The following is a 27,381-nucleotide window of genomic DNA, read 5'->3' on the forward strand; positions in this document are numbered from 1 at the left end:
TGTATTTTATATTTTTCTTTGATTGGGATTGGTGAGAATTGTCCTAAATATAGATTTTATTTTGAATAATTTCTAAATTAGATTTGTAAAAAATAAGAAAAAATATCTAGTAATTCATTGTTACACATGAATGTTGCAACTTGGTAAATTTTATGATCTTTATCACTAGGAAATTTTGCTTATAGATATAAATAAAATGGTAACATCTATCACAAGGAAAGGTTGGGAAGGAAGCAAACATATTAATAGGTGAAACAAGAAAAAGAAAAATAATAATAAAAAATGATAAAAAAGGAAAGGGAATTCAAAGTCATGAGTTGGTACTCTATATTATTTAAAGTGATTATAATTTAGGGTACAAATTTCTTTAGAAATAAATAACGTAAATAGATTCTAAAAAAGATTATGTAAAATTATCATTTCTTAAAAAAAAGAAAAAAAAAAGAAGGTATTTTCTTTGTTTTTAAACATTTATTAATTTTTAATACTAATACAATATTAAATCTAATGAGAAGACCTCCTCTAATCTTCTCACTTGATTCATTGAAGTCTTTTTAAATAATTTGAGAAAGTAATTTTAAATCCAATTACATGGTGAAGATCAAGGTAATAGTTAGGATAAAACTACAAATAACATGGTCAAGATCAAGGTGGGCGTGTGTGTGTGATAACATGGTTAAGATCGCCGTGGGTGGGTGTGTGTGTGACAATCTTATATATTTTTTTTGGAAGTATGAAAAGAGTAATGAAATTATGTACCTAATAAAAAGTAAAAAAAAAACTTTAATCTTACTGGAGGAAGCAAACATGAAACTTCCTTGAGAAAATGGTAATATTGAATTAGATAACTTGCATTGACGAACATTATGGTCCTTATTCTAAATTGTTTCATTTCTTTTATTGTGTCTCCATTCATTCAACATGACTTTTGAAAGTATAAAAGAGTAATATAAGTTACGTACCTAACAAAAGTAAAAAAAAAAACTTTAATTTTAATAGGGAAGGAAACATTAAACTTCCTTGAAAAAATGGCAATGTTGAAAAGTTAACAAAGTAGTTTAAATCTTCAACAAGTTGTTACATTAGATAACTTGCATTAAAGGACAATATGTATCATAGAAATAGAAAGTTTTCAAGTGAAACATCTAAACATGTAGGAACATTAAACAATGCCTTGGTCAAAAAAGGAAAACGTATAGGAACATACATCAAATACTATCTTGGTCAAAAAGAATAATGCCTTAGTAAAAAATGGAAAATGCCTAGGAACATTAAATAAGACAATATCACATAGGGTTTAGGTAAGACAATTCTCTAATCCCTTATCCTTGTTGGTTCATACACTTGTTGAACCTCTTTGATAGGAAAATAATCCAAATGACTCATAAAATATAGTGTTTATATGGATGCTATTAAGATATAAATTAGGCTACAATGAAAGTTAATTATAACTTTAATGTTGGAGGGAATAAGCAACTTTTTATGAGAAAGGGCAACACCTAGAAAGTCAATAACATTAATTATCTTAATAATGGAAAAAAAAGTTCATTCTTATGAATCCTCAAAGTGAATCAAAGAGACAAACTTCAATTTTGAAGTGAACATAATTTTTTTTTTTTTTTTTTTGTTTCTTTGTTAAATAATTAGCAATACTTAATTTATCAATCATGTAAGAATCAAAGAAGAATAGCTACTATCCATGCAATGGATCTCATCTTATTGTAATAGAACTTATGATTATTTTTCTTCCATGTATTGGAAGTTACTATAAATTCATTTCCCACTTGTTATGTGACTTAGGCATCAAATAGAGCCCACTAGATAAAATTTATCTCAAGGTATTTCCACATCAAATTTCTTTATTTTAAACATGTTTATGGATGTAAGTTTGCATTGAATAAATTTCAAGCATTAATGTATACTAACAATATTTAAATAAAAATGATAATGTATTTAAATTTTTAATAAAAATTGAGTTGAATTTTTCAACCAACATTTGATTTCCTTCCACTCACCTAATGTTGGCATTGAAATGCATTAATATATATATATATATATATATATATATATATATATATATATATATATATATATATATATAAAATCATTGTCTTGGGAACTTTTTCTTCGGAGCTTATCCTCGAACCTTCTTAAAAAAAATAAGATTGATTCTTGTTGTGCTCGCCTAATGCTTGCATTAAAATACTATGAACTTTTTTTTGTGAGCTTATCCTTGCACCTTCTTAGAAAACAAGATTGATTCTCGTAGGTAAAAAGATAAGAACAAAAACTTCTAATAAATTATATTTGGTATATTAGTAATTTAATGGGAAAAGACCTTAAATTTTGTAAATGTAAAAGGATAATATAGTTGGACGACACATTTATACAAATATATGATTGAATTTTAATTTTGTAACTTAATTAATTAAGAAAATAAAAACTTTGGGCTATTTAAATATAATTGGATTTTAATTTTTAGTTTGGGTTAAAGTTAAAAAAAAAATTATGACCCAAATAAATTAATTGGGAATTTATATTTAAACAATTAGTCTTTAGAATTAAGATTTAATTGGATTGAAAAAAAATAGAAATAAGATATTAAAGGGAGTAGAATGGTATTTTCCCATTAGAAACCTAGGTATAAATATTCACCCTTCTTTACAAAAGTCTTTTGCATAGAGAGAAAATGTAGGGTTTGAAATCAATCTTTTAAAGTAAACATGTATAGATTCAATATTTAGTTTCATTTTTAATGGTCATAAAAAAATAAATAATCTAGAATCATATCATGATAATTACTAAATATGATTAATTTTTATGAGAAAATTAAATAACACATAATTCTAATTAATTATATAGTCAAATACCATTAACCATTCTTAGTTAAAATTTTAAAGTCTTTTTGCATTTGCATTGGACATTACTATTAATAGACGCATATCCATGAATATTGTACTTGGCAATATTTCTTTTAGAATTAAACCTCATTAAAATTATATTGCATTGTGATGTATATGAGTCGCACCTTCAATTATTTTTATTTAACTTTGGTTCTCAAAAAATATTAAGGAAAGAAAAAAGATATTAAGGAAAATAATTCTTCATGTTTAATTGTCTTATGAAAATTTCTAAATATACATATATATAATTAAAATTAGTTTAGAACTTATGTATTTTTAAATTATTTAATCTTTATGTTGATGAGTTAAAATAAATAAAAATGAGTTTGAAATAACAAATAAAAATAATTTATCGACTTTAACCTTATTTTTTATTTTCCTTCAATTTTTCTTTTCTTTTATTTTTTCTCTTTGTTTTCTTTCCCTTATATTTTCCCTCAATTTTTTTGGAAACCAAACATAGCCTTAATGATTATGAGATCATATTAGTTAAAAAGTGAAGTTTCTACCACTACATATAATAGATGCATATACATGAATATTTTGATCTTAGCGTAAACAATATTTATATAAAAATGAATAGATCATAATAAATGATATTAAAATTGATTTCTTATTGAGAAATTACAAGTGTTCTACACTTTTTATATATATAAAAAATTTCTTAATCAATATTATCAAATAACTTTTTACATTTTTCATTTAAAATATATATATTTTTTTTTTGTAAAAAATTTCCTATTATTATAATAAAATAATTTTTTCATATTTTTCATTAAGATATACTCTTCATAAGGACATTCCTATTATTATAAAAGATAGATTATTTTTTTTATATGAATATTTTATTTAATCAAAATAAACATGGAAAGAAATTGTTCTCACATGTCCTATATTGAGAAAAATTATATATAAATTGGAATTAATTTTAAAATTAATAAAATCTAAAAGTTGTTTCACTATTTTCTAAAATTAATTTCAATTTTTTATTTTTTTTACTTTTTAATTAGTGTATGTTTATATATGTATGCATGCATATATATATATGCATACATATTAAAAAATGTTGATCATTTAAATGGCTCTAAATTAATTATTTATTTGCATGAAAAAAAATTATTTAAAATGAGTTGTTCATCTTTTATGAGATATAATAAAAGTCATTTGCACTAGGTCATAATGGTAATGAGTGGGAAGGTGGGTGCCAGCCTTTAAAAAGAATAGAAGGGAACAACCACCCTAAAATTCGGAAGTATAACATACAAAAGTACCTTGCGTTGATGTACACATACACATGAAACTTCCTTGAGAAAATAGTAATGTTGAAATGTCAAGAAAGTAGTTTAAATCCTAAATAGGTTGTGTTATATATATATATGTGTGTGTGTGTGTTAAAAGATTTTGAAAGGAGTGTTATTAAACAATCCCTTGGTCAAAAAACAGAAAACATATAGAAATATATATTGATAATAATATCTTATTAAAGAAGAATAACGTCATGGTGGGAATGAGAAATGCGTGAGAACATTGAATATGACAATACCTCATATGGTTCGGTAGGGTTATTCTCTAATGTTTAATTTTATCCTTGTTGGCTCATATACTTGTTGAACCTCTTTCATTGAAAAATAATCCAAATGAATCATAAAATATAGTGCTTATATGGATGGTATTAAGATATAAATTAGGCTACAATGAAAGTTAATTATAACTTTAATGTTGAAAGGAATGAGCAACTTCTTGTGAGAAAGGGCAACACCTAGAAAGTCAACAAGATTAATCATCTTAATAATAGAAAGAAAGTTCATTTTTATGAAATTGAATCAAAGAGATAAATTTCAATGTTGATCGAGTAAACATAATTATTTTTCTATTTTTGTTAAAGAATTAACAAAATTTATCATGCAAGAATCAAAGAAGAATAGCAACTATTCATGCAACTGGTCTCATCTTATTATAACAAAACTTATGATTATTTTGCTTCTATGTATTGGAAGTTACCATAAATTAATTTCCCACTTGTCATGTGACTAATGCATCAAATAGAGCCCACTAGATAAAATTTATGTTGACGTATTACCACATCAAATTTCTTTATTTTAAACATGTTTATGGATGTAAGTTTGCATTGAATAAATTTCAACCATAGATATGAGCTAACAGTATTTAAATAAAGATGGTAATGTATTTAAATTTTTAATAAAAACTAAGTTGAATTTTTCAACCAACATTTGATTTCCTTCTGCTCACCTATTGTTGGCATTAAAATACAAAAAAAAAAAAAAGCTCACCTAATGCTTGCATTAAAATACTAGAAACTTATTCATGTGAGCTTATCATTGCACCTTCTTAGAAAAAAAAAACAAGATTGATTAATCTTATTGGTCGGAAGATAAGAACAAAAACTTCTAATAAATTATATTTGTTATAAACTCGTCAATCACATAAAAAAACAATTTCTCCAGAGGGCATTGACCCATCAACCCCCATAAGCTAACCAAGCAGCTCGACCCTAACATCCAAGGAAAACGCAACAATATTGATTCAAGTTTCACAATCCAACACCAATAAAGACAAGAACAATTGACACTCAAAAAATTTATTTCTTTTAACTTTTTCCCTTTAAGTTGAATTTGATTTTTAAATGGTGTTATCTCATTAATTATTTTAATATATATATATATATATATATATATATATATATATATATATATATATATATATATATATATATATATATATATATATATATATATATGTTATATCTTAAAATTGGTTAGTAAATTATATTACGGTTATCAAAGATATTACCATATATAAAATACAACTTAATAAATCTTAAGCATAACACAAAGCACAACAAAAAGATATATTAATTTAATTACTAAGAGCTTATTTAGTTGTGTGATTTAAAAATAGTTTTCTGTTTTTAAAAATAAAAAATTATTTTAAAAATTTTTTAACACTATTTTAATGTTGTTCTTTGGAAACAATGTTTAAAGACAGTAAAATAGAGAACAATTTTTAAAGAACAAGGAGTTGTTTTTACTCGTTTTTAAAAAAACAAAAAATATATAAACTCATTTGACCATGTTTTTTGAAACTTGTTTTAAAAAAATTAAATTAAAAAATAAAAAATAATTTTTAAAAATAAGTTTCAGAAAATATGGCCAACTGACAGTAAATAGTTAGAGTTTATAATATTAATGAGAAAAAAAAGTTAATTTAAGAGTTTGCATACAGGTAGAGATCAAGCTGTAAAACTGGTTTACTAAGGCACCCATTTTATTTATATATTCTTCGATGTGCATGCATTGACCATGTGGTTATGATGGATTTTTGGTAAGAGTACGACAGTTTTTAAAAATAATGCCTAAATTACCGTGGTAAAAAATATAATTCCAAATCTACATAGTTTTGTCCAGCAAGGAAAGAGAAAAAATTTATAAGTGAGAAATCATCCTTATCAGATATATAAATCTACGTAGATTTGGAATTATTTTTTTTACCACGGTAATTTAGGTATTATTTTTAAAAATTGTCGTACTCTTATAAAAAATCCTGGGTAGGATGTGTTGCACCAAAATCTCAAGATTAACTTGTAGTTCAAAATCACAAACTAGCTGTATTTATTAGAAACAGACCATATTGGGTCATGCACATTCTCGGTCATTTTCTATTTCTTAGCAACATATATGACCAAATGAAATTGTTATATACTAATTATATTTTTTAATTAGGCGATAAATGAATGGACTCCTTTTAAAAATAATAATTGAGATATTAGGGATGATTAAAATATTATTAGAAGAAAACAACCACTATCTTCCGGATTAATCATGGCTTAATAAATGTAAATAAATTAATCTGACCATACATTTTTCTTTAGTTGTTTTGGTTTCTTTACAAGAATGTTTCTTTATGCATTCTTGTTGAATCTATAAAATATCATCTATAGACATTCTTTTTGAATGATTAAGAATCGAGATTCCTAACCAGCATGTTATTATTTTAAATGATTATTATTTTTATTTATAAAGAATCGAAATTTACTTTATCATTTTTATTTATAAAGAATGAAATTTACTTTATCATTTATTAATTGACATGAAATGTTTGACGTGCCTTGATTAATAAGGACTGTCATGCCCTTCCAAAGCTATATAAGTCAACGGCTAAGGTGTAATTTCCTGCATTAACTTATTTTAAAAAAAATGTTTAATACTGCAGTCAAGCTCGTACTACATATGCTCTCTAAAATCAACGATGTAATTTTCTGCACTGAGTTATTTAATAAAAATGGTTTCTGAGTAAAACAGATTTGGATTTTGGGCTATGGACTTTCAAAACAGGGGTTCACTAGGAAAAAAAAAGAGAAGAAAAAGAAGAAAAATGAGATCATTGGAAGAATTTTCAGCCCCTTTAAATCACTTAGCCATATAATAGAAAGAAGAGAAATGATAGTAGCACACAAAAAGCTTGAGATAAATGTTTAGTATCTTCTGCAGCATATCCATCCAACAAATTTGCAAAGAAGCTCCAACCAGTTGTGCATATGGTCCTCTTCGTCATCATGGGCATCAACAACATTACTGTTAATATTCTGTGTCGTTGTATCCATTGGAGAATCGCTATGCTCAGTGCACTGTGTACAGTCATAGCTTGTTTGTGGATTAGAATTAGTATCTTCTGCTGCTGATCTGGTATCACAACTTCTCTGCTCATCATTGTACTCTATCATTGTCTGATGGTCGCGCTTGGTGGCCTCTGTGTTGTCACAGCTTCTCTGAGCATCAGTACTGGTATCTTCTGGGATGTTTCTGTTGATAACATCACCTGTATATATAAGATGGTACCCACACTCTTTCACTTCGACTGGTGCATCCAAGCTATGAAATGAAGCCTTCAAACGTCTCCATTCGTTTGACCAATACTGGTTGTCAATAGCAACCTTGGGATAATAAATCACCACATTTTACTCGATTCACGGCATATTGGGCAGCAATAAAACATGACATCATCCACGTGACGGCATTCAGATTGATCACCACAGATATTGAGTTCGCAATTCTACCCATCACAAGCCATAGGAATAAAAACAGAGTATAAAGCAAATCCTTAGAAGTCATCTTTTCTGTACCAATCCATAGGAAGCTCTATTGTTATTTGAGATCCTTTTTTTTGCTGGCTTATCCACTCTGGAATTCCATTATTTCCAGAAATAACAACTCTGATTGCTTTGTTCCAATAGGAGCCGCATTCAAATTCCTGCACCGAAGTACAGGTGTTAATACTCTGTTCATAAGGAAAAAGGGCCGAATGTTATGAAAATCATACCTCAATCATTGATTTGAAGCATTTGAACAGAGAAAAACCAAGTTGACTTGATGGACTTGATAAAGTTTCCAAGCATGTGGAACTGTGGACATCTAGAACTCGTAAACTTGGCGGAAGCTCTGGAACTTGTAGAAGCCCCTGGCAGTGACACAACATAAGGACTCGCAGTTTAGAAAGTTGAATGCTACTAAAACAGTCCATGCTTAGATTTAGACCTGAAGCGTGCAAACCCTCTAAACATTGCAAACTCCTCAGGTTCTCGGGAAATTTCTCAAGTTTTGTACAGAAACTGACATCTAGAGTTTTGAGAGAACTCAAATTACAAATGCTTTCTGGAAGACTCACAAGGTTGGTGCAATCTGCAAGATTCAAATATTGAAGCCCTCTTAAATATTGAATTGATGCTAGTAGTTCTTCTATAGCAGTTCCATCTAAACGATGCTCTCTTAAATTTTCCACATCCTCAAGGATTTCGGGAAAGCTCCTTAATCGTGAACAGCCTGAGCAGAAGAGAGTTGTAAGGGATTCAACTCACATATGCTACTGGGAAGATGCTCAAGGTTTTTGCATTCTCGCAAACATAAGCTATCAAGTTCCAAGGGACACTCAATAGTGGGAAGTTCATTGATGGCATTTCCCTTTAAACAAAGCTTCCGTTGGGATTGCATATCCTCTTGACATTCCCGGCAAATGGTGGGTATCATGGTTCTGTTCATGATCATGGGCATATATAAGATGGATCCCACACTCTTCTACTTTCACTGCTTTACCATTCATGTAGCCACAAAATGAAGCCGTCAACTGCCTCCATTTATTTGAGTGGTACTTCTTCTCAATCCCCACCTTAGGATAATAAATCATCCACATTTTTGGTACAACATCATAACAGTAACTCGAGCGATAAAAATGGAGTTCATCCACAAACTGAATTTCATGACCACGCAAAGTCAAACCATACTTGAAGTAAGTTGCATCATTCTCCAGTGTCTCCTCAGATTCATTATCAAGTGGATCATAGACACAGTACAAAACAAAACCCAACAAGTCATTATTTTTATACCAATTTTGAGGAAGCTTTGCAACTACTTTAGCTCCCTTTTTGTGATGGCTTATCCATTTTGGAATTCCACAACTTCCTGAAATAATAAGATTTACTCGGGCAAAACGTTTTTCTTTAGGATAAATCCTGCATTCAAAATCCTGCAGAAAATTTAATTAACACGTAAATCCCCATGTCTCCACAAAAAAGTTTTGTTCTATGAATATCATACCTGAATCACTTATTTGAAGCAGTTGAATAGAGAAGACCAGAGTAGACCTGAAGAAGTTTCCAGCCGTGTGCACTCATGTACATCTAAGACACGCAAACTGGATGGAAGCGTTCGAATTTGTCGAAGCTCTTGACAGTGACCCAAGTCAAGGAGTCTCAGCATAGAAAGTTGATTGACCCCAGCAGGTATGCTCCTAAAAAGATTCCCGGTTAGAAGTAATTGTCGCAGAGATGATAGGTGGCAAATTTCAGTGGGGATTCCTCCTTCATCTATACTGCAGAAAGATAGAACCAACACTTCCAACGAGTACAAGCAGCAAATATCACTCAGGACTACTCCCTGCATTAGCTTTGACCCAGGTAGAATTAAATTCTTTAAGGAGCATAAACCCGACAAAGAAAGCAATTGGCAACATGTTGAATTTAAGCCACAAGCACGGAGATGCTTCAAGCTTTGCAGCCTCCACAGGTTTTGTGGCAATTTGTGGAGTTTTGAACAGTAACTGACATCGAGATCTAGAATAAAGTGTAAATTACAAATGCTTTCTGGAAGAGTCACAAGGTTTTTGCAGCCACCCAGATTCAAAACTTCAAGCCTATTCAAATGTTCGATTGATGATGGTAGCTCTTTTATAGCCGTTCTGTTCAAGTGAAGCTGCCTTAAGTTTTCCATATTCTCCAAGATTTCTGGAAAGTACCGTAATTGTGAACAGTCAGAGCAAAAGAGAGATGTTAGGGATTTGAACTCCCAAATGCTTGTTGGCAGACTCTCAAGGTCTTTGCACTCTCGCAAACATAAAGTATCAAATTCAGAGGCACACTCAATGGGTAGTAGGCTGATTGTCTGACCCTTTAAACAAAGCTTTCGGTGTTCCACGTTCCTCCGACATTCCAAGCAGCTAGCATCCACATCCTCAGTCTGTACTATTGGATCTTGGGAGTATATAGGTTGGAGCCCACACTTGAGCACCTTAAAATGATTGCGAGAGCCCTTAAATAGAGCCACAAGAAACATGAATGGATTGGTGTGACAGCTCTCCAGAACAGCAGCCTTGGGATAGAATATCACCCACATTTGTTCTGATACACCTCCATCATGGTAGCATTTACAAGTAGTGCGAAAACTGAGACGTCGCCCATACAGGAGAAAAAATCCATTCATTTAGGGCTTCGTCACCAGATTCAGTGGAGATTGAATCTGGTATGTATGTCACCTCCATCATTGTAACTCAGTGGAGATTGAAGATTCAGCTTCAAGTAAATCGTCATATTCATTTAGGGCTTCGTCACCAGATTCATTCTCCGATGTATGTGCCAAATCATTTTCTGGTATGTCGTCACATTCATCGAGTGGAGCATAAACAAGGCATATAGCAAATCCCAATATGTCATTATTTTCATAACAATTCTGAGGAAGCTTCATTGTGATGTCTAATCCCTCTCTCTGATTCCTTATCCACTTGGGAATTTCACTGCTTCCCGGAACAACAATACAGATTCCATGACCAATGTAGTGAGAATCAGCGAGAAATACTCCATGTGAATTGCTCTCGTGTTTCAAATCCTGCACAAAAGGTCAATGTAAGTCCAGTGGGTCTGCCATTATGTGAGTTTTTATGAGAGAGTTTGTTATCGGTTTTCGATAAATTGATTCCCAGTTTTAACTTTCTTTGATCTATGCTCCTGAATCTACTTAATATCCCTTTTAGATGATGGATAATCAATCAACATGAAAGTAAGTGAAAAGATTTAAGTTTGTTTTTTTGGCTTTTTGCTGAAAGCAATTTAGTTTTAGAATTTAGGTTGTTTGTTTTTCTATTTTTTCATGACTTATTATAAACTTTTTACTAAATAGAAAAAGTCAAAATATGTAGCTTTTTCAAAATAGAAAAAATAACATCTTGGTTTTATTTTTATTTTTTAATACTTAATAGAAATAAAATACTATAAAAACAAACAACCTAATATTTAACACTATTAAGCATTAAGGTTCTATTTAGAATTAAGTAAAAAAAATAAACACCACCTAAGTGTGGAAACTGGAAGTGAGGGGAAACTGAAACCGAAAGTGAGTGGAATAGGCAGATCTCTTCTTCACTTGCAGTAGCTTCTTCTCCACACAGATTCAGAGATCTTAGAATTGTAGCTTCAACTTAACTCTCAGAATCTTAAAGACAAAGTTCGCTCAAGTTTCAAAAACTCATAGAAAAATTTCTCCTCATGTTTCTCTTAATCCCATGAGGCGAGAGACATGTAGCACACACTTATTGGCTTTTTTCCATGCAAGTTTCAAGGTGGAGCGTCTAATGAACTAAATCATTCCCTCAAATCCCAGTGGAAATTCACACTAGAAATTTCAGAATTTGCCAAAGAAAAGTTTAATTCATTTTTTTTTATGAATAGAAAAGTATGTGAGGGCATTTTAACTTCCTAATAATTATTATATTAAACTATAATTCTCATTATTTAAACTTATGATCCTTCAATTCATCACCACATTTTGACGAGACTTTTGTCATCTCTTCCATGAATTAATTGATGTTTAAGGAGGTATAATAACTTTTAATTGAATTTAACATTATTTCTATCCTTATACTCATCTTAAACTATTATATATATTTTTTATACTCTTATCAAAATAAATAAAAACTTAACAAAAAATAAATAAAGATTTCAAAACAAACTTTATAAAGTTATCAACACTTATTTACATCATTCTTTTAAAAAAAATTATAATTAAAAAAATGTGATTTAAAAATTATAAAGAATAAAATTTTTAGGAAAATGTACTAGTTATTTGAAATAAAATATAAGGCAAATCAAAATTCTTAGTCAATGAATCGTCAAAAAATTGTAATAGCTATGCAAATGAGAAAAAAAAAATTATCAATGTCAAGAATGAGAAACCATTTTTTTTCTTCTTTTTTTTTTTGTAAATTTTTTTATATTATGATTTTGTGTATTCATTACAATTTTTAAATTAATAAATAAAGTTTTTATCACAAAATTTTAAAATGGCATGTATGCTTCAAAATTTATATATTGTTATTAGATTTTTATAAATTTCATTTATATCTTCAAAATTACAAACTCCTTTCCTCTATTATTTCTTATTTTTCTTATTGAAAATGCATTTTTATTCATCATTTGAAAGCATTACACTTTGAATCTTAGGATTACTTCTTTCTTCCTAGGAATTGCATTCTCATAGGACCCATTAAATCCATATGTAACATATCTAAGATCCTAGAAGAAGAGAAAATCATTTTTCTCTCTCACTCATGTGAATTCATTTTCTTAGATAAGACAAATATTAGCATTTTTAGGTTTTCCTAAATGGGAATTGCTTTAACTAGTTCTTTAATTATAATCTTAGACAAATCATTAGAGTTTAAATGCGCTATCATACAATGCTACATGTCTTTGGATGTAAATTTGACATTTTACAACTATGTGCACTAGATGATAAGGAAGAAGTAGAGAGGTGCACAAAGGCATAACAAAAATTACCAAAATTTCGATTTCTTACCAACACACATCCTTGAATAGACACTGATTTGGAGTAAAATGAACAAAGCATATACAATCACAAATTTAACTTGCATTGATTAAGTTTGCTTTCAATCCCTCAATATATAGTAACTCCTTGAGTATAGGTAAATTCGGACCTTCTATGGTACCTTTCACTTTCAAGTTGGTTATATGTAATGCAACCATCCCTAAATACAACCAAACTTCCGTTTATAGGGTCAAACGTGGAGAAAGACTCTCAGTTCATTGTTGCTTTTACCATTCCCAAATACAACCAAACTCTTTTTATGAGTTCAAAAGTCGAGAAAGATCCAAGTTCTCTGTCATACAACTACAGTAGCCACTCTCAAAATCCAAAACGTGTTTTTCTCTAGCTCTTAGACCCTATGGTCAACTAAGGCTTTTTGGTTCTCCTTCTTAACCTGGATTTTCTTTCCAACGGACAATTTAAAGCCTATTTAAGAATTGTTTTTAAAATTAATTTTTCAATTCTTAATAATAGAAACCTATTTTCTAGACTAAAACCATGTTTGGCAACTTTTTGACATATTATAGTTTTTTGAGAACTTGTTATGAAAATAAGGTTTCTCCTAATAACATATTTTAATTGCTTTCAATTGTTTTCATTTATTTTGTAGGGTTGTTTTAAAAAAATAATGGTAAATATATAAAGAATGATGAAAAATAAAGAACTAAAAAATAAAAGTTATTTTTAAGAAATATTTGGAAATACAAAAAATATATTAAAAACGTTCTAAGTTTCTAAATAGACTTTTATTCTAGAAAACATTAGACCAACTATTTTTGAAAACTTTTTTCAATAACAGTTTTTTAAATATTATTTTCAAAAAAATTCCTAAACAAACCCTTAACCTTTGAGGATCTAAAACTTTGCACTAAGTTTAGTGTTTTATTGTTGGATTTTCTTAGTCTAACAAGCTTTATGATGATCTTGCAATATTTTCTTTAATTTACTTTTCATTTTACCTGAGCATTCAGTTTGGTTAAGTATTGAAGAATAACTTTGGCTTAGATTCAACTTCTTTTATGGACAAAGGAATGGAGCTAGATCAGATTTCTTTCAATTTAGTCAATTATGATTTACGTGGCTCATAATCAGATTGTAAGACATTCAAATTTTTTAACAAGGAACCATGCTCATTTTCAAGGTAAGAGATTTTTTTCAAGCAAGGAAGTCTTCTCTCATACTTCTTTTATTCTCATCCAACTTTCACAATTTTCATCTTAAGGCTTTGATCATACAAGGCTTCCTTGGCAATCTCAAATGACAACTTTTCTTCCAAATATGTTGTATCATGAGATGAACCTTCAAAATTTTCAGATTCAAGATCAGTTTCAAATTTAACATTTTTCTTTTCATTGCAAAGTGATATAGAAGGTAACAAGTATATCAACAATTTCACCAGGCTTATCGTGCTTAAAAGACACAAATATCATCAATGTCATGTGACAATAAATCATAATTATGTTTATGCATGTTTCTAGCAAATTAATGCAATGAAATTTGTACATTCTTCATCAAAATCATACCAAATTACTTCTATGCCCTTATCCTTTTGACATTCAAGAAAGTGACCTTTCTTGACATAGTAGAAACTTTGAATCAACTAGATCTTTTTTGTACTTTTTATCTTTTTATCACATTTCTTTTCCCTTTTTATGGTCTCAAATAGGTTATCCTTTGTTTCTTGAAGCTTTTTGAAACTTTATCAAGCCTATAAATTTCAAATATTGGTTGTTTAATTTTTATTCCTGTTCTGATTCAGATGCATGTTCATCTCTTTTAGTGCAATATTGATGTTTCTTCTTCTTAGGAACACTTGGGGTCATCTCCAATTGAAGGGAGCCAACTATCTCATCTAGCTTAATTGAATCAACAGTGTTCCATTCCTCTATTGTTATGACCTTAGGTCTAAAACAATCAGAGGGGATCTAACAGTTTTCGGGTAACCTTGGAATCAGGTATAGGCCTACATAGATTGAAAGTTAGCATTCACAATGTCCATGATTTCAATAATATATTCAAAAAATATTTTTGTTGTGATCATTGGAAATTCATTCCTTCACCTATCCCAACTTTACATAGTTTTTCCTACCCTAGTGGATATATATCCTATCTCTATTTCGTACCATATCAGGATATCAACCAAATTGAACAGAACTCCAATCTCTGTTAGACTTCATTTTAAGGAAGTATATCGGTTTTACCTTGGAATGAGCATAATTATCTCCTTTGAACTATGGAGGTCTACCTATACAGGTTCCTTCTCGGAGAATTTCCATCTTAAGAGAATATAGTTTTTCCATATTGAGAACATGAGCAAACATGTTTTGATACAATTTATGAGTTTTTAAGAGAGTATGCTATAAACTTGAGATCTCTTTTAGATGATCAAATAAGCACATGAATGTGATTGAGTGATTAGCACAAGGTCACAGACTAAAATGTCTCTAATGAAATCTCAGCAAACAAGCACACAAATATTGCACAAGATATAACACAAAAAATCTCTAAGTGGAGAAAGGAAAAAAATAAATAAATAACAATGGGTGCCTTTGTTGTTGCAAATCCACTATGAATATAAATCCAGTTTTGCCTACAAGTCCTCCTAGATCAATCACCAATCCCCTTAAGGAATCCTCAGAGTGATTATTTCTTCAATCCACACCTCTTTTTGATATGCTTCAATATGGCTCATCATGTGCTCACCACCAATCTCTCACCATAGCCTCCTTCAACTCTCTTCAATAACCACGAGTTCTTTTCTCCTCCACTAATTACATTACAACATAATCACCTTCATTATCTCATTGAAGTGATCTCCAAAAACTAGAAAACAAAAATTCTATTTGCAAAGTAACTTCTTCATATAGATTCAGAGAACCAAAATAAGAAGATGTTTTCACTTGTAGCAACATCTTCATGCAGATTCAGAGAACTCAAATTGTAACTTCAAATTCGCTCTTAGAATCTCAATTAAGGTAAAGCTCACGTTTCAAAATCTCCCACCAAGAGTTTCACTTACTCTTCCTTTTTGAAATGAGAGTAGAACCAACTTAGTGCCCAGGGACATAAGGCACACCCTTATTGACTGATACCCACAAGTATGTCACTGAGGGTTCCTCCTTCCTCTGGATTGCACCGACTTAGATTTAATACTTCCAGTGAGGATAGATGGAAAATGCAATGGAAGACTCCTCCATTTAGATTGCAGTTTCTTAGACTTAATTCTTTCAATGCGTTCAAGCAATTATCACTCTTTATTACTCCTGGTGTTAGATTGCATTGATCTAAATATAGTTTCCTTAAGAGAGATAAACCTGACAAAAAAGGCAATTGACAACTGAGAGAATTTAAGGAAAGAAACTCTAGACATGGCATTCTCTCCAGGTCCTCCAGCAATCTGTCAAGTTTTGAGCAGCCTTCAAGACTTAGAACTACAAGAAATCTCAAATTACAAATGCTGTTCGGGAGGCCTTCAAGGTTTTTACAATTATCCAAATACAAGTTGCGAAGACCTTCTAGAAGTTCAATCGATGATGGTAGCTCTTTAATAGCTGTTTCACCTAAACTAAGCACCTCTAGTTTTCGAATGTTGCACTTGATTTTTGGAAAACTAGTTAGTTTTGAATAGCCACTGCAATTAAGAACAAAAAGGTGTTTCGACTGATGAATGTCCCCAGGAAGACTCTCAAGGCTTACCCTATAAAATTCAAGGAAAAAAAAGTTAGTTTAATAACACTCTTACATGTGCGTGAATCTTAAGTAAAATTATACAACCTGAAAGAAATAGTCTCTCCAAATTTGGCACGTTTGAGAAATTTGGTAGTTCAATGAGTTGTTGTGAATCGCTAAGATTGATGTACCTTAAATTTCTAAGACACTGGAACAAAATAGAATTTCTATTAATAAATCAATTTTAAAAAACTTTAAAATATTATAAAATAAAAGCATAAATAAATAATAATCATACCATGTTTCCTTTCCAAAGTAGTTTTATGTTGCTATTGCTCAAACTGAGGGAAACAAGATTGTTTGCATAAAAGTTTGATGGTAGAGATTCTAAAGAATATCTATCCCATCTAAGGCTTGTCAAGTCATCAGATGGAAATACAAAATCTTCAGAAAGTTGTACGCGATTGTGGGAGACAAAAAGCAATCTAAGTCTATGCATCCTTTCAAAAGCTTTGGATGTAAACTGTATCTGTTCTGATTTGTCCACATCAAGGGATATCCCTTCAATTTTTTCAGTCCCCTAGATAATAAGAGTATAAAATTAGAAAAACACGATACATATAAATCCTTACTAAGGAGATATAGATAAATAACTTCTTGAACAAAATCTCTATACTTATATTTATATATACGTATATGTATCTTACCGTATTTCTTTTTAATACTAGATAAATATCTGTATGTCTCCATAATCTGCTCCTCTCTCCTGGCTCATTAGGACATTCTTCATCAACAATGCCCTTGCCCATTTGGGCTAACAAATCATGCATATCTATTGTCTTGTCCTTTGAAATGGTTATGAAATACCTATCAACGAGAGCATTTATTCCACTTTCCACATTGAATTCGGAACCATCCAATATTCTTGAAACTATTTTCACATGACATCCTTTAAAGAAACATGCAGTGTCGAGAAATATCATCCTTTGTGTATAATCCAATCCATCAAAACTTATTTTAAGCACATTTACAATTTCCATGTTAGGCACCTTTTCCAGCTTCCTCAATTCACTTTTCCTATCTGGTAGTCTCTTTCCAAATAATAGAGAACCCAAAACTTTAAGTGCTAATGGAAGACCATCAGCATATTGTACTACTTGATGAGAGAGATCTGCATAACCTTCCTTCGGATGATGTTGTTTAAAGGCATAACGACAAAAAAGTTGAAAAGCTTCATGAAAATTTAATTTCTCAACTTCATACATATCATTCACTTCATGCCTAGTTAGCAAATCTTTTTTCCTAGTAGTAATGATGATTCTACTTCCTAGACCAAACCAATTATGCTTTCCAATCAAGTGTTCTAATTGTGTAAGCTCATCTACATCATCTAGAAAAACAAGAACCCTTTTTTAGGAAAGCTTGTCCCTTATTTCTTTGATACCTTCATGAACATTCCTTAAAACTATTTTCCTCGTTGTCCTTAGAGTATCATCAAGAAGTTGTCGTTGTAACTTAAGAAGACCAGAATTTTCTATGGATTCTTTTCTGACATCTGTGAGCAAGCTAACACTTTCAAATTGATATGAGATTTTGTTATAAAGAGCATTGATGATGGTAGTCTTACCGATTCCACCAAGCCTATAAACCCTGACCATGCGAACATCATTCAACTCAATCCTTAACAATGATATTAGTCTTTCCAAACGAGAATCCATTCCAACAATGTTCTCGTTAACATCTAAAGTCTTAGGGAAGCTTCTAGGGACGTTCTCAATAATTTCATCAATAAGCTCTGATTCGTACCTGCCAATTGCATTAGGATGAGTTGCAAAAAACAATAAATTATATGAAATAAATTTAATGATGCCTAGTTTTCCAACTATAACTTAGTAGGGCTAAAAGGAATTTAAATTAAAATAAAATAAACCACATCTATCAAACTACGTATCAGTACAATTTCATTATTCTATTCAATTGCTCATATATATGATAGAAATAAGGGAAGAAAATACAAAATATGAATTGCATTATCAAAAGTGGAAAAAAAAAAACTAAAATATTTTTGTGTTAGCTTATACTATTCAATCTTTTGGAAGGTTCAAAATAAAGTTGACTTGTCTAGAACATTACTACCCTATTTTGATAAGGGATTCCATCATAGGATCAACTGCTAGTCTGCATCCAAGCTTTTTAATCTAATAATTTTACTACTGATTAGATGGTCAACATTACTATCTTCTATACTTGCATGACTTTCTGTCACCATTATATAAATGTTTAGTGGGTTATTTTGTGATTTTGATGAAACTACTAAAAGTTATATTTTGTAATAGACTTGTTCTAATTAATTTCATTAACTAATTTTAAAATGTATTTTTAAGACAAATATGTTGTGTTTGTACAATGGTATTTCTTTTACCTAAAATTATAAACATAAGCTTTAAAATAATAATAAAAATATATCTATGGAAACTTGAGAGTATACTATTATTTTAATAAAGATAAATTTGTTAAAATAAAAATAAATTAATATCTTAAAAATACAACAAATTAAATATCTTAAATTAATAAATTATATAATTTTATATCTTATTTATATGTCATATAATTTTATTATTTTAAAATGATTAACTTATTGACAAATAAAATATTCATTTATTATTATATTTATCAATTTATCTTTATTGAAGTAATATTAAATCTTTAAGTTTAAATATATAAAAAATTTATTATTAAAGTATATTGTGGACCCTGTATTTCGGCTCATGAGTTTCCCACTCGATGGCGAGCTCGATTTTTATTTGAAAAATGATTTTTTTTATTAAAAAAATGACTTTGATTCACCACTTATTTTTGTTTTATTTTTAAAGGGTAAACAAAATAAGAAAGAAAAACCCTAAGTGTGACTCCTTATTTTGAAAAAGGTGGTTTGTGAAAAACCGGATCGAGTTCGAGGGTCAGGTTACTTATCGGGAAGGTACGGTAAAAACCGTAGCACCTCTCTAAGTCCCTAAAGTCAGGTCTCTACTAATAAAATAAAACAATCATGGCAATTGATGAGAGAATCAATGAATACTCGAATTGATCATGCACATATGAGTATCAGAATATGTATAGAGAATAACCAAAGTAGAAATGGATGCGTACTTGAGCGACGGGCCACAATAAGCTATCAAAAAGTGAGGTTAATGCACAATTAAGAAATAATTTTGAGCATGTCATAGAGCAGAATAACATCAATCATGCATGGCAATTAAATCAATCAATTATAAATTCACTTATGTGGGGCCCCCACCAAAGCCCATTTTATTTTAGCATGAATTAATTCCAATAACTCCATTATTCGGAATTATGTGATTTAATCTTTGCTTATTTTAAAACATTTTTAAAACAGAGGAGATGTGAGAATTTCTCACTAGAAAAGAAAATAGCAGCAAAATTTTTATTGAAAAGTGGGTTTTTGGAACCTAAGAAAATACTAAAGATGAAAAATGGGACAATTGAAATTATTAAGAAATAGAAAAAATAAAATAAAAAAATATATAAAATAAAATAAAATAAAATAAATAAAAACTGGAAAATTATTTGAAAAAGAAAAGAAAAAGGATTTGGAAAAAATTATTTTTAAAAACCAATGACATGTAGCCTCAATGAGGCCATGGGAAACATACAGAAGTGGGTCGTCAAAGTTGATTTCAAGGGTCTTCTAGATTTCTTTTTGCATGCTGCCATTTCACAGTTTCAAATTTCATACCATCAAGCTCATTTACCGCACAACGCATCTCCTTCTTTCTTGTATAGAAGCCATTGTTCTCAAAATCTCCAGATGAAACTGTGAGCAAGCAGTCAAGAGACTCAAGAGAGCCTGTCGCAGAAATACCAGCTGTGCCATCTTGGAAGCCATTAACATAGAACTCGACAACTGCTTTCATCCTGGAAAGTTTATCTGGGTGATAATTCACTTGAACAATGACTGGCTTCAGCTTTTTTAGTTTAGCATCCTTCCTCACCATCTTGAAGAGGACCTTACTATTCATAAAGAGATAGAAATCCATGGCTCTCCTGGAAGCATGAAGTCCAGTGTACCCAGGATGTGAAGGGAAAAAGAGCTTCTCATTGAAAACAGCCTGGTCCCATGCTTTCGAGTGAGCAAACTTGTCAGTTACACGATCCAAAAGCTCAATTGAAGGAATTGTAGGTCTTATGTAGAAGAAGCCAGAGTTATATACCCATATCCTCATGGTGTGAGCCTATCGAGCCCAACCCATAGCTGGTTCATCAAAGACATCATTATATCTATAAGCTGAGAGCAGAACATTGTAACCCAACTGCAAGAACTCCCTCAAGATCCGAAACTTCAGTCCTGAGACAACATGGTTACCTCCTGTTCTTGCAACTGAATCAATACCTTCATCTGGGTCTCTCTTGTACACTAGAACATTATTGGATTTGTAGAAATTTTCAATGTCATCATCTAATGCCACAACCAGGTAATTGGGTATACCTGTAGGGAATTAAACCGAATTCCCAACCCGTGAGAAACAAAAATTAGAGAAAACACACGCCAAAGAAAAACAATCACACGCACAAGACAGTATTTACGTGGTTCGGCAATTTGCCTACGTCCACGGAGTTGCAAGGATATCACTATTATCAGGGAAAATACAGAGTACAACCCCAGCGGCTACAATATTTTCTCTCTATATATAACACGGCAACCACACCACACTAAAAAAACCCTAATTACAAAATGTGGTTCCACAATGGGCTAAACGGGCCCAACAGGTCTCAGTAAATCTCCCATTAAAAAGCCATGCAATATTATTCGGGTCGGGTCGTTAAACCGAATCAAACAAAACTATGCTCCACAAAGCCCAACAAATCTCCCACTTGGAGACTAGTTCAATCACCAACATCAAACCGCTATCCTCCAAGAAACAATCCCTTATCCCTGCAACTCAACTTCCTATCCTCAAGTTAGAAGACCAATTGAAGCTGAGCACAGCTTCAACTTCTCAATAGTGACACCCTTAGTCAACATGTCTGTCGGGTTCTTAGATCCACAAATCTTCTCAAGTATTACCAGTTTATCTTCAACAAGATAACGGATAAAATGGTATTTTGTTTCTATATCCTTTGACTTTGAATGAAAAGTCGAATTTTTGGCAAGAAAAATTGCACTCTGACTGTCACTATGTAGAATGCCCATCTCCTACTTCTTACCCAATTCATCTAAGAAACCATGTAGCCAAATCATCTCCTTTCCAGCTTCAGTTGCTGCAACATACTCAGCTTTTGTAGTAGACAAAGTAACAATCTTCTATAGATTTGAAGCCCATGATATAGTTGTACCACCTAGAGTAAAAACAAACCCAGTAGTACTCTTTCTACTATCAATATCACCAGTAAAATCAGCATCTACATAACCATGCAATTTTAAACTTGCACCTGTGAAGCAAAGACATGTATCTAATGAACCCTTCAGATATCTTAGAATCCACTTGACTGCCTCCCAATGCTGCTTTCCAGGCCTACTCATGAATTTGCTCACAACTCCCATTGCATGTGCAATGTCTAGCCTTGTACACACCATAGCATACATCAAGCTGCCAATAGCTGAGGCATAGGGCACCTTGCTCATATGGTCCATTTCTTCTTCTGTCTTCGGTGACTGTTCTTTGCTTAGTTTGAAATGACTACCCAAGGGTGTGCTCACTGGTTCAACTTCATTCATGTTGAACCTACCGAGAACTTTCTTCACATACTCTGACTGTGAAAGCTTCAATGTACCATTAGCCTTGTCTCTAATGATTCTCATACCAAGGATTTGCTTTGTAGCTCCCAAATCCTTCATTGCAAACTGTTTGGACAATTGCTTCTTCAGATTATTAATCTTCTCAATGTCAGACCCTGCAATAAGCATATCATCCACATACAACAGTAATATGATGTAAGAATTGTCAAAGGACTTAACATAGCAACAGTGATCAGCTTCACATCTCTTGAACCCAATTCTATGCATAAAATTGTCAAACTTCTTGTACCACTGTCTAGGAGCTTGTTTAAGGTCATACAAGCTCTTTCTCAGTTTGCAAACTAGATTCTCTTGTCCCTGAACAATGAACCCTTCTGGCTTAATCATGTAAAGGTCTTCCTCCAAGTCACCATGAAGGAATGCTGTCTTCACATCTAATTGCTCAAGATGTAAGTTTTCTACAGCCACCATTCTAAGTACAAGTCTAATTGTTGACATCTTCACAACTGGAGAAAATATCTCTGTGTAGTCAATGCCCTCCTTCTGCTGGAACCCTTTAACAACTAATCTGGCCTTGTAACACTTGCTACCATCATGCTCATTCTTTATACTGTATACCCACTTGTTGTGCAACGCCTTCTTTCCTACTGGCAATTCAGTTAGTTCCCATGTCTGATTCCCCAACAAGGAATCCATCTCATCCTTCATGGCTAACTCCCACTTGCTTGAATTCTCATCTTGCAAGGCTTCATCATAACACTCTAGCTCACCACCATCAGTCAACAGGACATAATTTAAAACAGGTGAATAACGCTGTGGAGGTCTAATGTTCCTGGAAGATCTGCGAACTTCAGCTACAGGTGTACTCAGATCTACTTGTGAATTTACATTCTCCTTATCTTCTTCACCCCCTTTTTGGACAGTACTTGCAGTCAATTCATCTAAGTTGACAAACTCAGATTTCTTTTGATCTATGTCTGTAACATTTAATACTACAGTTGACCTGTCCTTGTACATAACCTGTTCATTAAATATCACATTTCTACTTCTGATGATTTTCCTGTTTTGTTCATCCCAAAACCTATAGCCAAATTTCTCATCACCATAGCCAATGAAAAAACATATTTTTGACTTTGCATCAAGTTTACTACGAGCATCAGAATCAATATGAACATAAAAAACACAACCAAAAACTTTTAAATGTGAAAACTTCACCTCTTTACCGCTCCAAACCTCCTCAGGAAGTCTGAACTCCATGGGAACTGATGGTCCTCGGTTTATCAGGTAAGCTGCAGTGCTAACAGCATCAGCCCAAAAAGTTTTTGGTAGTCCAGCATGCAACCTCATACTTCTAGCACGCTCATTGAGAGTTCTGTTCATGCGCTCAGCCACACCATTCTGCTGTGGTGTCCCAGGAATGGTCTTCTCCATCCTAATTCCCTATGCAGCACAATACTCACTGAACCCTCCATCTATGTACTCTCCTCCATTATCTGACCTCAAACATTTTACTTTCAAACATGTTGCTGTCTCAACCATGGCCTTCCACTTCTTAAAAGTTTCAAATACATCAGATTTATTTTTCAGAAAATAAACCCATACCTTTCTACTTGAGTCATCAATAAAAGTGATGTAGTACCTTGAACCTCCTAAGGATGCAACCGGAGAAGGCCCCCACAAATCAGTGTGTACTAGTTCCAATTTTTCAGCCTTCGGTGTCTTGCCAGTTTTCAAGAAGCTCACCTTTTTTTGCTTTCCTAAGATGCAACTTTCACACATGTCAAAATCAATGGACTTCAATTCTGGTAGTTTTCCTTTTGACAGCAACATCTTCATCCCTTTCTTACTCATGTGACCAAGTCTACGGTGCCATAGGCTTGTATCAGTACTTGCATCAGCAACTGCAATTGTGTCTCTTAGACATGAGGTCATATACAGAGTACCAGTCTTCTTTCCACGAGCTAATACCCTAGCTCCCTTTGTAACCTTCCAAGTACCACCAACAAATAGTATTGCATGTCCTTCATCATCAAGTTATCCAACATAAATCAGATTCCTCCTCAGGTCAGGAATATGTTGAACCTTCTCTAGCAACCAAACAGACCCATTGGGCAACGATATCCGGACGTCTCCCAGACCCACAACATTCAAGGTTGAACCATCAGCCAAATACATCTTACCAAAATCACCTGCAACATAATTCTGTATGATTTCTCGGTGTGGAGTGGTATGAAATGAAGCTCTTGAATCCAAAACCCAATCATCAAGTGGACTGTCTACTGCAATAAGTAATGCATCATGTACCTCTTCTGTTACAGCATTAGCAGAATCATCTTCATTCTTCTTCTTAGGACTTTTGCATTGCCTTCTAAAGTGACCTGTTTTCCCATAATTCCAGCATTGCACTTGTTGGCCTGATTTAGATTTACTTCTGTTCTGATTAGAATTTATGAAATTTGATCTACCCCGATTTGAATTTCTGTCATTACCTTTGCCTCTTGTCTCAAGGTTTAGGGTAGAACCAGATCCTGAGGTTTCACCTACATCTCTTTGGCGAATCTCCTCAGCCAAAATTAAATCTCGTATATCATTGTACTTGAGCTTTTCCTTTCCCGTAGAATTGCTTACTGCCATCCTCATTGTCTCCCAACTGTTTGGCAAAGAAGCCAAGACAATCAGAGCACGAATCTCATCATCAAAATCAATTTCTACAGACGACAATTGATTTGTGATTGTATTAAATTCATTCAGATGTTGTGCTATTGATGCATTCTCTGCCATCTTCAAATTGAACAATTTCTTCATCAGATGCACCTTATTGTTTGCGGACGGCTTTTCATACATACCGGACAAAGCCTTCATCAAATCTGCTGTGGTCTTCTCCTTTACAACATTATGTACAACAGACTTAGACAGAGTTAACCTAATAACTCCTAGAACCTGTCTGTCAAGAAGCGCTCATTCCTCAGCCTTCATACTCTCAGGTTTTGTCCCCAAAAGAGGCAGATGCAATTTCCTCCCATAGAGATAATCTTCAATCTGCATCCTCCAATACACAAAGTCTGTGCCATTGATTCGTGCCCAATTGGTGTCTCAGCTAATTCGTGTCCAGCTGGTGCTCCTTGATTGAGGGAGTAATCAACAAAATTTATAACCTATTACACCATGAACTAGGGTAGCAAAGACAAAGCTACTATAGCATAGTGGCTCTAGGATCGTTCACTGGGATGGGTTTTCACTTTACAAATGATATTAATTCAAAGCTGAATTGGTGCATTTTCATTTCAAGGTTAGCTTTAAAAGAAAACATAAAGATGTTTGAATGAAAAAGGTTCGGTTTTAAACTAACCAAAAATAGTAACTGATTTTACTTACAAAGAAAAGTGTTTCTTGGAGTTTCAGATCACTAGGCTCAGATTCCTCATACAAAAAGGGAGTTCCGGTCACTTGTTTCTTTTCCTCGCATTAGAGAATTAACATATAGTTCCTTCTCCAACCGGTGTTGTACAGATGCTTCTCATTAATGGGTTCAAACACTAAATCTCTCTCACTGATGCACCTTGCAATGGCTCATACCTCTCACCTAGCACTTGCCATTTAAGGTGATCTTTAACCTTGGATTACCCGTCAAAAGCTCGTAAGAGATAACTAATGGATGTCTCCTTGGAATCCAAAAGCTTACCAAGTGTTGGCAATTCTAGAAAATCCTACCTTCAAGTCACCTCCCAGAGGCTCGCAAGGGGTAAACTAGTGAATCTCCATGGACGGAGATCATTTGCCTTACCAAGTGTTGGCCCAGGTGATTTCAAGGCGTTTTAAGTTAACTAAAAAATATAGAAATCACTAACGGGTCACACTTTCTCTTCATTAAAAACTAAAACAACAAAACTTCCAATTTTTCATTCGGAAACTTACCTGGCTTTCTTCACTCCAAGAGACGAAGAGCCTAGCCTCTCATCCTCTGAGGAAAAATCCTCAGAGTTTGATTGGCTAGAAAGAAAAAGAACGAGAAAACAAAAATATGAAGAAGAAACAGAGCAAGTGCTTTGTTCGTCGATTTCACATATATTATCTATCTATATCTTTTACAATGGATGCAAGGGAATATATATAGAGAAGTTTTTCCAACCTTCCTAGCTAAGAAATCTTATGGTTGGTGGATTACAAGGAGAAGAATGGAAATTTATACAAAAATATCTGAAGAAAATATCTAAAAGAGTCGGTGCACAAATATCCCAGTTCGCATGTAGATTTCGCACGTTGCATGGTGACTTGCGAAAATCTCGCAAGTTGATTTCGCAACTTGGGCTTCTCTGTGACTGTGCGGCTGTATTCCATTTCCATTTCGCAAGGTAGGCTTTAATTTCGCACGTTGGAGTTCCAAATTCGCAAGATGCGAATTTGTCCTTCAGCTGGATGCAGTTGTCTTGAAAAGGCCATATCTTCCTCATTTCAAATCCAATTCATACACCGTTTGAAGCGTTGGATTCTTGACTTCCTGAGATTTGAATGGGTATATAGCATGTAGAAAATGGACTTCGGGAAGTGCTCCAAAAGTGCGAAAGAAGACTGCAGCTACTGTCCTCTGTTTTCTTCACTCTGTTTTTCCTCTCTCCGTTGTTCTTTCCTTGCATACTTTGAACGACTTTGGCAAAGGGCTATGGAGCTCCAAAGCTTGGTTCTTCATGAATTTGAGCTTCCAAAAGCTTTGCCATGAACTATATACAGCTCTCCCTCATTCTTGGATTGCTTTGGTGTAACTAAAAGCTATCAAAAATACCAAAACTTAACACAATTTGATTAGAAACGATTGCAAGGGTCCTTAACATGTCAATTGAGTTAAAAGGTAATAATTACTACTCAAGAGTGTTTAAAACATAATGAA

At 32.3% G+C, this 27,381-nt stretch overlaps 1 protein-coding gene and 1 long non-coding RNA gene across 2 annotated transcripts in view; both read right to left on the reverse strand.

Moving 5' to 3' along the window:
- The window catches only part of LOC117906682 (disease resistance protein RPV1-like), an 80,607-nt gene that overhangs the window by 14,147 nt on the left and 39,079 nt on the right, over nucleotides 1–27,381 (reverse strand). The window contains exons 3-4 of the mRNA XM_034819824.1: nucleotides 8,971–9,440; nucleotides 7,394–7,747 (exon numbers count right to left, since the gene is read on the reverse strand). Of these exons, the coding sequence (XP_034675715.1) occupies nucleotides 7,396–7,747; nucleotides 8,971–9,440 (822 nt within the window). The 3' untranslated portion in view covers nucleotides 7,394–7,395. The remainder of the gene's footprint in view (nucleotides 1–7,393; nucleotides 7,748–8,970; nucleotides 9,441–27,381) is intronic.
- Nucleotides 8,039–8,387, reverse strand: LOC117906687. Its single transcript, XR_004649874.1, has 2 exons — nucleotides 8,241–8,387; nucleotides 8,039–8,171 (listed from the first exon to the last, which is right to left on the reverse strand). It is a non-coding gene; the product is annotated as an uncharacterized LOC117906687 (long non-coding RNA).

Source organism: Vitis riparia, chromosome 18 (assembly GCF_004353265.1).
Source record: "Vitis riparia cultivar Riparia Gloire de Montpellier isolate 1030 chromosome 18, EGFV_Vit.rip_1.0, whole genome shotgun sequence".
Lineage (NCBI taxonomy): Eukaryota > Viridiplantae > Streptophyta > Magnoliopsida > Vitales > Vitaceae > Vitis > Vitis riparia.